At 42.6% G+C, this 12,353-nt stretch overlaps 1 protein-coding gene across 1 annotated transcript in view; it reads right to left on the bottom strand.

Annotated features, from left to right (window-relative positions):
* Positions 1 to 248: 248 nt before the first annotated feature.
* Positions 249 to 12,353, bottom strand: part of LOC137426898 (calpain-1 catalytic subunit) — a 230,641-nt gene continuing 218,536 nt past the window's right edge. Inside the window, exons 20-21 of the mRNA XM_078778894.1 lie at positions 5,438 to 5,496; positions 249 to 1,414 (exon numbers count right to left, since the gene is read on the bottom strand). Of these exons, the coding sequence (XP_078635020.1) occupies positions 1,388 to 1,414; positions 5,438 to 5,496 (86 nt within the window). The 3' untranslated portion in view covers positions 249 to 1,387. The remainder of the gene's footprint in view (positions 1,415 to 5,437; positions 5,497 to 12,353) is intronic.

Here is a 12,353-nt window from a genome sequence, read left to right as displayed (position 1 = left end):
ACCTTTAAAGGAGACATTTCACCAAACTTTTATTTCATTCTCCTTGGATAATAAGTTTGCAGACACAAACATGTATGAGAGAGATTTACAGGCAGCATTTTGGGAAAGGGTTGAGGCAACAACACCTTTAAGGCTCAGTTAGTATAATCAGGTATTGTCGAATCATTTGAGCCAGGCAGTTAATTGTGGAGTCACAAAACCTTGGATAATATTATAGTTTGTAATAATATATTTGCTTGAAGATCAAGTTGCTTTAAGCCACTTTTATTGTGCGATCACAAATTAGACATAACTAAAATACGTTTTTCACAAAGAATGTTCTGTGCCTCACAGCAAATTGATAGTACCAGTCAGGTTGAAGGCAAAATAATTCGTTGTCATGAAGGGGCGTCACACAAAACCATCAGGTAGATGGCATATCACATCCTCATCGTAGGCTATGTTATTAAACATGATCTTTTGGAGCATATCAAAGCAGCCATTTAGCATAATCTACAAATAATTTTCTAAGGCACTGCACCTCTTTGGCTGCATTTCCTGGGAAATAAGGGTGACTTACATTGAGGCACCAACACCTGGCAAAGCATACATTCCATGGATCATTGCTTTGTGATTCAGGTGGCTCGACTCTCTCAATCCATTACTTGAATACTTGAGAGTGTTATTCACCTTTAGTATATTCACAAAAGGAAGGCCTCAAATTTACTTTCATGTAAATTTTGGTTTTTCCCACGTCCGACCCTTTTTTTTTTCTTTTTTTTTGTATACTGAATCGAGGCTCGTGAAAGAGCTAACATTTATTTCACAAACAAATCAACCAGACAAACAAAATATATAAAAAGAGGGAGCGGAAGACAAGATGGGGAGAGAAGGGGAAGCACACAAACATAACATTTGAGAGCAGGGAGATGTGTGGGAGGGAGAGGGCTTGGGGGGAGGAGGCGTGGGAATGGGGGGGGGGGGGGGAACTTTTGCACGTTTGATCTTCCCCAATAGGCACATTTGGTAAATTGGTTTGTATTATGGGGCAATGGATACAGTGAGACTAAATAATACAGTATTACTAAAGCTTGTTACGATGCATTTAAATTCATTAAAGGAAGATGATAGTTTATTTGTTCAAATTTTTTAAAAAAACAGAATAAGTAACACAATCAACAAATAGCAACACTAATTAATTGTGTGTGTGTGTGTGTGTGTGTGTGTGTGTGTGTGTGTGCAACATGCAATAAGAATGCTGACCCTATTACAATATCATCCCAATGCACCATAAAGCAATTGGCTTTCCAAAAAGCAAGTGTTCTGCTCCCAGTATAAATGTATACGTGCAGGTTATCTGCAGCAGAGAAAGCGGGGAAGAACTCCTTTGCCGGGAAGAATGTAGGTCTCATCCATACATCGTCATGCTCAGGAACTGTCAGGGAGAATATTAAAGTTAAAAGGATCCTAGAATCCTACTACTCACAGTACATGCAGTCATGGCCAAAAATATTGGCACCCTTGCACATTCTTCAAATAACTCACAATTTTTCCTAAAAAAATAAGTTAAAATTGACAAAAGTATTTGGTCTCCACAATTCTTTATTTCACTGTTATTACAGAACCGTTGTTTTTGATTCAGAACTTAATATATCCTTTTAAATCAGAAAATAAAAAGCAATGGCATTGGCAAAATTATTGATCCCCGAGACTTAATATTTGGTAGCACAGCCTTTGGACAAAATAACTGCAGTCAAGCACTTCCTATAGCCATGAATGAGCTGCCTACACCTCTCCACTGGCAGTTTGGCCCACTCTTCTTGTGAAAACTGCTCCAGTTCTCCCAGATTTGATGGGTGCCTTCTCCCAACTGCTGTTTTCAGATCTACCCACAGGTGTTCAATGGGATTTCAATCTGGACTCATTGGTGGCCACTTCAGAACAGTCCAGCATTTTGTCTTGAACCATTCCTGGGTGCTTTTTAAGTGTGTTTGGGGTCATTGCCCTGCTGCAAAACCTATGAACTTTGGCGGAGACCCAGCTTTCTGACATTGGGTTGAACATTGCGCTCCAAAATACCTTGGTAATCTCCTGATTTCATGATGCCATGCACACATTCAAGGCACCCAGTACCAGAGGCAGCACAGCAACCCCAAAACGTCACTGAACCTCCTCCAACTTTGACTGTAGGGAAGGTGTTCCTTTCTTTGAAGGCTTCATTTTGTTTTCTGTAAACATAGAGATGATGTGCTTCACCGACAAGCTCTGATTTGGTCTCATCTGTCTACAGGACATTCTCCCAGAAGGATTTTGGCTTGTTCAGGTGTGTTTTGGCAAACTCCAGTCGGGCTTTCTTTTGTCTCTCTCTCAGCAGCAGTGGGGTCCTCATGGGTCTCCTTTCATTGAGTTTGCGATGGATGTACGAGTTGAAACTGTCGTACCTTGTGTCTGAAGGTCAGCTTGAATCTGTTTGGCAGTCGTTCGTGGTGCTTTCTCCACCATTAAAACAAGCCTTCGCGGCAATCTTCGATCAAGTTTTCTCTTGCGGCCACGTCCAGGGAGGTTGGCTCCAGTGCCATTGTCCTTAAACTTCCTGATAACATTGCGTACGGTGCACACAGAAACATCAATGTGTCTGGAGATGGACTACTACCCTTGCCACGTCCAGGCTTGGCTACAATCTTGGGTCTGATCTCTTCAGACAATTCTCTGGTTTTCTTTCTTTTCTCCATGCTCATTGCGATACACACAGTGACACAAAACAGCAGAATGACTCCTTTTCTCCATTCAAATTGGTTGAATGCATGATTTTTTTTACATTGCAGGCACCTGCAACTCATCACAGATGAGAGCAATTCCAAAGTAAAGGAGAATCACCTGCTTGATATCTAATTATTTCTAACAACTTCTAAAAGGTGCCAATAATATTGTCCGGGCCATTTTAGGATTTCTGTGTGGAATAAGCTAAGATTTAGTATATTTTTCAGCTTTTTTTGTTTTGTTCCAAAGCAAACTAAAGAAATACATATGTGGATACCAAAAGATTTTTTTATTTTAACAATTTCCTGGAAGAAATGGTGCGTTATTTGAAAAAAATGCAAGGGTGCCAATATTTTTGGCCACGACTGTATAAGAGTATAATTCAGCTTGTGCATTTGTGTGTTTGGCTTATATATGCACTCCAAAACTACTGGATGGAATGACTTGAAATTAGGTGGTTGGGGTTGTGCTTGGAATGTGACCGTGAATATTTTAGCAATGAAGAAAAATAATAGTTTGGAGTTTTCAAAAGGGTGGATACAATGCAAATTATCAAAATTGTCAAATTATTGTATCAAATTATCTTTGTTGTGCTTGTGTGCTTCCCTCTCTCCCCCTCTTGTCTCCCACTCCCTTCATTGCATGTTTTATGTGTCTGTGCATGTTTTCATGTTCAATGTGTTAGCTCTCACATAAGCCTCGATTCTGTATCCAAAAAAAAAAGAAAAAAAAGTGTGCATCGTGTAGCACCGCTCCCGATGGGAGAGTGTATTGCAGGTCACAGCAGTTTACATTATAATAGTATCTGTATGAAAACCAAACATTATCGAAAAGATTACGCCAACTTACATACATGCTCTATATTTTATGCACCCGTAAAGTGCTGGACAAAATAAGTCAAAAAGTGATGGTTGTACTCTGGATGTGCATGGGAACATTCTGCCAAGTTAGGATGGCCACCTCCAACTTTTGTTTTTACTTCTTTTTTTTCCATGTAAGAGTTAACATTAATCACATACAAACAAACTGACACATAAAACATATGATAGAGGGAGTGGGAGACAAGATGGAGAGAGAGAGAGGGAAGCACACAAGTACAACATTTGAGAGCAGGGACATCGGGAGATCTGTGGGATGGAGAGGACTTGGGAGGAGGGGGCATGGGCAGGGTAACACATGTGAGGGTGGGGGGGGGGGTGGGAGAGGTATAAAAAACACATGGACACTGCGAGGATTTCCAGGTAAGAAGTCGGTATTTCAAAAAAGTGGATCTGGGGTGAATTGACGGGGGTAGAAAAGATCAAGGTTTTGGATGGGGGAAGATAAGAGATGGTGGTGAACAGCTGTTTTCAAGACCTGGAGGGAGGAGTGGGATTGAAGGGAGTGAGGGAGTTTGTTGCAGAGGCGGGAGAAAAGAGGAATGAAAGAGTGAAGGTGAGCAGAGAGTCTTGATTTTTGCAGTTTCACCATAAGAGGGTTGCTGGCAGATCTTGTGCGTTCTGCAAGAATATTTGGGGCACAGAGCACAGGCAGAGCTGGGGGAGCTAGGCCAGAGAGGAGTCGGTAGAAGACAGAAAGACCACCAACCTGCCTGCGGTGAGTGAGTGAAAGGCCCTTGGAGTTAGCTTCATCGCGGGAGATTCCAATGATTCTGAAAGCTTTGGTTTCAACAGCGTGAACCCGAACTCGGTGTGAGGCAGGAGCACCGGCCCAGAGGGGAGAACAGCATTCCATTGAGTTGCAGATGAAAGCCTTGTATGTGGTGAGGAGCTCAGGTGTGCCAAGGAAAGACTTCGCACGACTGGAGGATGCCCAGTCGGTGACTGGCTTTGGAGGCCAGCTTGGAAATGTGGTTTTCCCAGGAAAGATCATGGCAGATAGTGAGGCCCAAAAGCTTGAGTGACAGAACCTCTTGGAGAAGATTGTTCAGAAAGTAGATGGAAGGGTTGTCCAGTCGGTCTTTTCGCAGAGACATCGTAAGAGTGTGAGATTTGTCAGGATGGAAAGACATGTTCCACTTGTTTAACCAGTCTGTGATTTTGTCCAGGTCTGCAGAGAGTGAGGAGGCTGCAGACTGCCGATCTGAGGGATGAGGTATGGAGTGGCAGAGAGTGGAGTCATCAGCAAAGAGATAGAGAGGATTTTCAAGAGTCAGAGAGATCATTGATGAAGACCAGAGAAAGCACAGGGCCCAGTTACAGCATACAATGGAAATCAATTTTCCAGCACTTCATCTTCTTCCTGTACCACAATTAATGACAACTGGACTTCCTTAAATACTCCTTGGTATTTTTTTTAAATGGAGATACCCAAGCCCAAGTTGGACTGGATATGACATAGTAGAAACAATAATAACTGTGTGGTCATGTTAAATAACAAGCGATGAGAGAATAAACCACTCAGACATGTTTAGGTTGAAGTTAACTCTTATCAAACCTATGGAGATTTCATTCTGCCCCTCACACATTCTTCCAGTGTCCCTTCCATTGTGTCCCCCGACCTGTTGGTGTGTTTTTTCCCCTTTCCACTATGTTCTTGTTGTTATGCTTTTCATTCTGTATGTAAATGTTTGTAAAAATGATCTTCCATGATCCTCAAAAAAACCTCTCCATTAGGCACAAACTCCTGGCTGCTTTTTCACTTGCCTCGACAACTCTACCTGTCAAGGTGAAATTTAAATCACGACTAATCATCTTACCTGAAGAAGGTTTAGTCGTATTCTTCCTTCCCCACCCTGGTCCATGACTTTAAACATGCCTGAAAAGGGAAAGAAACGACCATCAATTTTATATTGCTCAATATACCATTACATACAATATAAGGAACACTCGTTATAATTAACACCACTTTGGTTGATAATCCTGTTTTGACAAAATTTTAACGAACAATGAAATGTTGAATATTATTTATACAAAATAAAAAAATAAAACAAACGTGCCAGTTAGTTGAGCCATTGCAGAAAAATTAAGTAAAACCGTCTATTCTGGCCAGTGAACATCAAGTGGCGTTACAACTAACTGGAATCTGAAAAGATGGAATAAAATATATAATTTGTACTTTTTTTTAGCTCACCTGGAACGAAGTTCAGGGGAGCTTATGCGATGGAGCGTTGTCCGTCCGTCAGTCAGTCCGTAAACACTTGAAACTTCTCCGAAACCGCTGAAGGGATGTGACCAAATTTGGCACAAATGATATTTTTTGTGTTGCGACTAAAGTTTGTTCACGGCATTTAAAAAAACCCAAAAATTGGGGTCCAAGGGGGTCTACCGGGGGTCAAAGTGGGTTCAGGTTTGACCCCCCAAAATAGGAATTTGCTTTTTTCTCTGAAACTACACACACAATTTCAATGAAACTTGACCACAACCTTCACCACCCATGATGTACCGAAGTTTGTTCACGGCAGGAAGAAAGTCGAAGTTTAAGGGGGTGTATGGGGGGTCAAAGTGGGTCCAGGTTTGACCCCCCAAAATAGGAATTTGCTTTTTTCTCTGAAACTCCACACACGATTTCAATGAAACTTGACCACATCCTTCATCACCTGTGATGTACCACAGTTTGTTCACGACATTTTAAAAAATCGGGCCCTGAGGGGTCTACTGGGGGTTACCCCCCAAAATAGGTACTTGCTCTTTTCTCTGAAACTCCATACACAATTTCAATGACATTTCGCCAGAACCTTCATCAACCGTGATGTACCTATGTATTTATGTTCAATTAGGCATTAGAAAAATTGGGGTCTGAGGAGGCATACAGGATGGGAGGGGAGGTAGGTAGGGGTTTCACCCCAAAATAGGTATTTTTTGTTTGTTTAAAGTCTTATGATTATGTTGGTATGATTCTACATGCTGCAGGGTCTTCCAGCAACCATTTAAATTGGTTTAAAATACCTTTTGTCAGTGTAGTATCCCGTTTATTCTTTCAGGTGAGCGCCAGAGGTATTGCCCCTATGGTTTTTTTTATTGCAAATACCATGGTGATATGTCTCACTCGCAAGCCCTGAGCACAAGAGAGCACCATTTTTATTTAGGCCTTGGTCGGAGAGTCCTGATATCGTAAATTTACAAAACAACGGTGACTGTCAACAACCAGGTTGGTGATCTGCGAAGATGGTTGATTAATTAACACTAAGTGATGTGTGATTTGGCTGCTTCACTTCCTCAGTTCACAGATGTGGTTGTTATTGTTGGGAAAAATCAACCCTCTCAATTTTTAAATTCGTGGGAAATTATTAACACCATCATCAAAAGTTATCATGTTGTAATGACAGGTGACATACAGTATATCCTCATAGAATTTCAAAAAGTTAAATGAATGTTCGTCTTTTTTAATAAAGAATTTAAGTCTGTCTGACGGTTGTTACAAACGTAAACACTGAGTGGCGTCATGGAGGGTTAAGTCCATTGAGGAAACCGCTTTGCAGCATCTTCAAAGCCTGAGAAAACTATACTAGGGGCAACAGGGCCGTTACCAGTCTCAGAACATTTGACAATGGCACAATAACTCAGGGTTTCATCATGGTATATAACACCTGGCATCCCTGGGCAGTCAAAAAGGAGGAAAGGGATTTGAAATACATTAACTTCACGAAACTGAGAAGAGTATAAATTGAAAAGAGTTAGTGGCATAACGTTTTTTATAAAGTGGCCAGAATTTGATTTGCCCGCTTAAAAAAGAAGTTACTTCAAACAAGTAATAAGCACTTCCCCTCAAGATAAGGTGATACATAATTTCGAAGATAAACAATTGGAAAATAAGAACATTAGAGGATTAGAGAATAAGAATGAATGATAATTTATCTCTTCACAATAAAAACCAAAAAGCAGGGTTTGTTTATCACCAAAAATGATGTGTGGCTTATAGCACCACCTGGTGGTGGCTGGAAGGGGAATTACAAGTCACGTGTGGAGAAGACTTGCAGTACTGTACATATGACACATGGCATGGTGCAAGTGCTTTACTGACCACTACCAGAGGGAGAGGGTATAACTTTCCCATAAGGTGTGGGGGTTTCATATGAGTAGCATCCTGGGATTTCCTGGAATTCATGCATGCTATTGATTTGAATCAATATTGCTCTGGATTAAAAAGGCTTATAATTCTGATGGCATATAATGCAAATCATGCCACCACACAAGCATCCATCAGGCTTTATTTACAGCATATACTATATTCGAAAGACAATTCATGTACTCCATTCACTCGAAGGGTGGGTAAGAACTGATATACATTACATTACACGGATATACATACATTACCCATTGATATACAGTGCATTCAGAAAGTATTCAGACCCCTTCACTTTTTTCACATTTTGTTATGTTGCAGCCTTATGCTGAAATCGTTTAAATTTATTTTTTCCCTCATCAATCTACACTCAATACCCCATAATGACAAAGAGAAAACAGGATTTTAGAAAGTTTTGCAGATTTATTTAAAAAAACAAACTGAAATATCACATTTACATAAGTATTCATACCCTTTGCTATGACACTTGAAATTTAGCTCAGGTGCCTCCCATTTCTCTTGATCATCTTTGAGATGTTTCTACACCTTGATTGGAGTCCACCTGTGGTAAATTGAATTGATTGGACATGATTTGGAAAGGCACACACCTGTCTATATAAGGTCTCACAGCTGACAATACATATCAGAGCAAAAAATCAAGCCATGAAGTCGAAGGAACTGCCTGCAGAGCTCAAAGACAGGATTGTGTCGAGGCACAGATCTGGGGAAGCCTACAAAAAAATCTCTGCTGCATTGAAGGTTCTCAAGAGCACAGTGGCCTCCATAATTCTTAAATGGAAGAAGTTTGGAACAACCAGGACTCCTCCTAGAGCTGGCCGCCCGGCCAAACTGAGCAATCGGGGGAGAAGGGTCTTGGGAAGAGAGGTGACCAAGAACCCGATGGTCACTCTGGCTGAGCTCCAGAGATCCTGTGTGGAGATGGGAGAAACTTCCAGAAGGACAACCATCACTGCAACACTCCACTGATCTGGGCTTTATGGCAGAGTGGCCAGACAGAAGCTTCTCCTCAGTGAAAGACACATGAAAGCCCGCTTGGAGTTTGCAAAAAAAGCACCGAAAGGACTCTCAGACTGTGAGAAACAAGATTCTGACCGACCATACAGTATTGTACTCCTCTAATCTTTGCAACTTTTGCACTGATCACTCCAAGTATCGTTTTCGTTTATTATTATCGTTCAAATCTATACTATGAGGTGTGTGTGTGTGTGTGTGTGTGTGTGTGTGTGTGTGTGTGTGTGTGTGTGTGTGTGTGTGTGTGTGTGTGTGTGTTGCCATATTTTTCAGTGATAGCCAAACGGATCTTCGTCAAACTTTCGGAGTTTCATCAGTGAGTGATGGGGAGTGATTTAAGCAAAAATTAAGAATTTTGAAATGAAAAGTTGGATTTGTTTGGTTTGTTTTAAAAATAACCACTCTTATAGTACCGGAGCCTTTGGACCTATGTGAAAGGTACTATTAAGTGATCTCCGACCCCATTTCTTTGTGGGTGTAGGTAAGTCTTTTAAGCCCCCCCCCCCCCCCAATATATATATAGATATATATATATATATATATATGTCGGTCACATGATTTTATTGTTGTATAAACCTTTTGTTATAGGCTTAAGTCTAATCGTTATCTTGTAGTTAATAAGAGATGCTTGCTTCACCATTTATATCCCAATGAGAACGCTCGCTTTCTCCTGTGTGCTGGATTCAAAGCCTGTTACTTCTCATGGAATGAACATGTTTTACGATCTATCCACGGCCAGGAATGTAAACTAATCAAAGGCCGGCTAACCTCCGGCCATCCCTTGAAGTTTGAAGAAACATCTCCGCGAGATAACAACTTCACTCCTTCAAAGCCACAGGAAGGGACGTCGGTGGGAGGAATTCAGCCCAGGAAGGGATGTCGGTGGGAGGAATTTAGCCCGCCGATTCCTTTGTTCGAGCCCACTTTCAGCAGAGATCTTGTGGATATGCTTTCTTATATAAACAGACCTCGGTCCGCCGGTTCACTAGGAGGGTCAGCACAGAGCCAGAGACGTATGCTGTCCATTTGTGCAGTATATGTTGACCCTTCTCCGCAGCTGTGTACATGGTCTTTCAATAAACGCTTGTTACTCTTTATCCTCGTTGTGGAAACCTGATTCGCTTCCCGGCATTTTTGGTACCAGGAGTGGGGTGCAGCGAGGCGGAGGCCAGAGGAGCGAGCTCTGCAAGACGGAGGGGGTCGTCCCAAGCCGGCGCCGGCACGCTGATTTGTTTTAAGGTGAGCATCTTATATCAAAGGGTTATATAATTCCAAATTTGAACCCCTCTCCCTCTGGCGGGTTTCGTCCGCTCCTTCGTCATCCGCCCCTGCCTGCACCTCGGACAATTGTAAGTAAAAAGGCTGTTTTGGCCTTGGAGTAACAGGCTGATTTATTGATCCACCAGGGATAATGTTAAAGGGTAGGTCTACAAAGGGTAACGCTACGGGGTAACGTTACAGTTAGCAAAGAGAGGGGGAAAGTGAGGTTAGGCAGCCAAGGGAATAAGGGAAAGTGGTTATGGAATGTTGTTTTAGTGATAAGAAAGTGATAAAGGTGGTTAGCTTACACTGGGGAGAGTGCACCAACGAATGGAAAGTTGTGAATTTGATTTAACAAAATTGTGTTAGACTGCTACACGCAGGTTGACCCCAATTGAAGACGTGGTTGGGGCTGGTGCAGATTGGATCACGGCTCTGCAGACCAGGTGAACAGAACTCCACCAGGAACGTTGGGATCACATCAATTGAATTATTGGTCATCAGGGGAGGTGATCGGGCAAAATGAAGAAGATTGTCATGGGGACTGCAAGGCTAACCCCGCTCTTGCAGGAAAATGGCCTTGGGATGCTAGTTGTTGTTGTTGTTGGGTGACTAGGCTCTAGAACCTAGGACAAAGTGCAAAAGGAGGGTAGAGTTGGTGATGGCGGAGAGAGTGTAGCCAGAAAACTTGGAGATAATTTCGTAATTTTTAGATAATTTTCCAGTGGTTTATACTGGTGCGAAATTCACTTGTCTAGGAAAAAGGAAAAAAGGAGTATGAGCAGGTATTGATAGGATAACAGTGAAGTTTTGAAGGGGAGAATACCGATTATTTCCATTGACCGATTATGGTTGGGGGGGGGGGGGGGGGGGAAAGGTTGGTAACTCATGTATTATTAAATGCAGGGAAGATGATTAAAGGAAGGTATTTTCGGAAATTGGTGAAAGTAAATATAGCATTTGAATTTCCAGACACGACGCAGGGAATGCGGCTATGAATAGCCAACCATCTGAGAGATGAGGTAACTAAATGCCAATTGGCGGGGCGGGGGGCTAGGAATTTGATCATGTTGTGTGTAAGAAAGTATTTTTCAGGATGGACGATGAAGAAACCGCTGACGAAGACCATGATCTTGACGGCCGAGGCCGTCGTCCTGCACGAGCCCCTGGGCGATGCCGATATGACCGGCGCTTCTAAAGACTGTGTTGATTTATTTGTTAATTGTGATGATTTTGTTGTAAACCCCTTACGGGAACTGGCTAATGCTTCTTCTATATTACAAGCTCACAGCTGCGCACCTTCAACCGATCTAACTGTGGATCCGATTGCGATGCTGGGTCTGGCAGTCAAGGGACCCGACATGGATACTCTGGACCCACAAGCTGATTATGCGTCCATGGAAGACTTCGACATAAAGGAAGTTTCTCTCTCCACTTTGAATACCTTGGATTTTAATGCTCTGTATCCTGACCAGGAACACACGACACAAGATACTGACAACATTATGTATTTCTCAGAACAGCAGCACGTACAAGGCCTCATGAGCATGGACGTCGATTAACTTCGAAGATCTGCAAGGACCACATCTGTGTGAGGAAGGGGAGCCCTTCGATTGGGGGGAATTTCAGCTGCACCTCTGCTGCCCCAAGGGTGGGCTGGGAAACCCTCCGGGCGACATCCCCGGCCGGACCAGGCGCCTTCATTGTGGATCCGAAACGTTGATGGCCTTTCATGTTCTGGACCCTCGTGTTCCAAACCCGAACAACATGACACACCTTCCAAGGGCATGCGGGGCGCTTTGGGTGCGTGGCATGCCTTTGGGAGGCACCCACATCACACAATCCTCTTTCAATAAAGCCCGTTGTGGTCACACACACCACCATGCTCTTTGCTTGTGAATAAAGCCCGATGTGGCACTTTGTCTCTTTGGATGCGTTGTCTCGACGAGACAAGAGGTGCGTTATGTCGGTCACATGATTTTATTGTTGTATAAACCTTTTGTTATAGGCTTAAGTATAATCGTTATTTTGTAGTTAATAAGAGATGCTTGCTTCACCATTTATATCCCAATGAGAACGCTCGCTTTCTCCTGTGTGCTGGATTCAAAGCCTGTTACTTCTCATGGAATGAACATGTTTTACGATCTAACCACAGCCAGGAATGTAAACTAATCAAAGGCCGGCTAACCTCCCGCCATCCCTTGAAGTTTGAAAAAACATCTGCTCCGTGAGATAACAACCTCACTCCCTCGAAGCCACAGGAAGGGACGTCGGTGGGAGGAATTCAGCCCAGGAAGGGATGTCGGTGGGAGGAATTT

The sequence above is a fragment of the Myxine glutinosa genome, chromosome 5, assembly GCF_964187855.1.
Source record: "Myxine glutinosa chromosome 5, kmMyxGlut1.1, whole genome shotgun sequence".
Classification (NCBI taxonomy): Eukaryota; Metazoa; Chordata; class Myxini; order Myxiniformes; family Myxinidae; genus Myxine; species Myxine glutinosa.
This window is presented reverse-complemented; position numbering and strand designations above follow the sequence as displayed.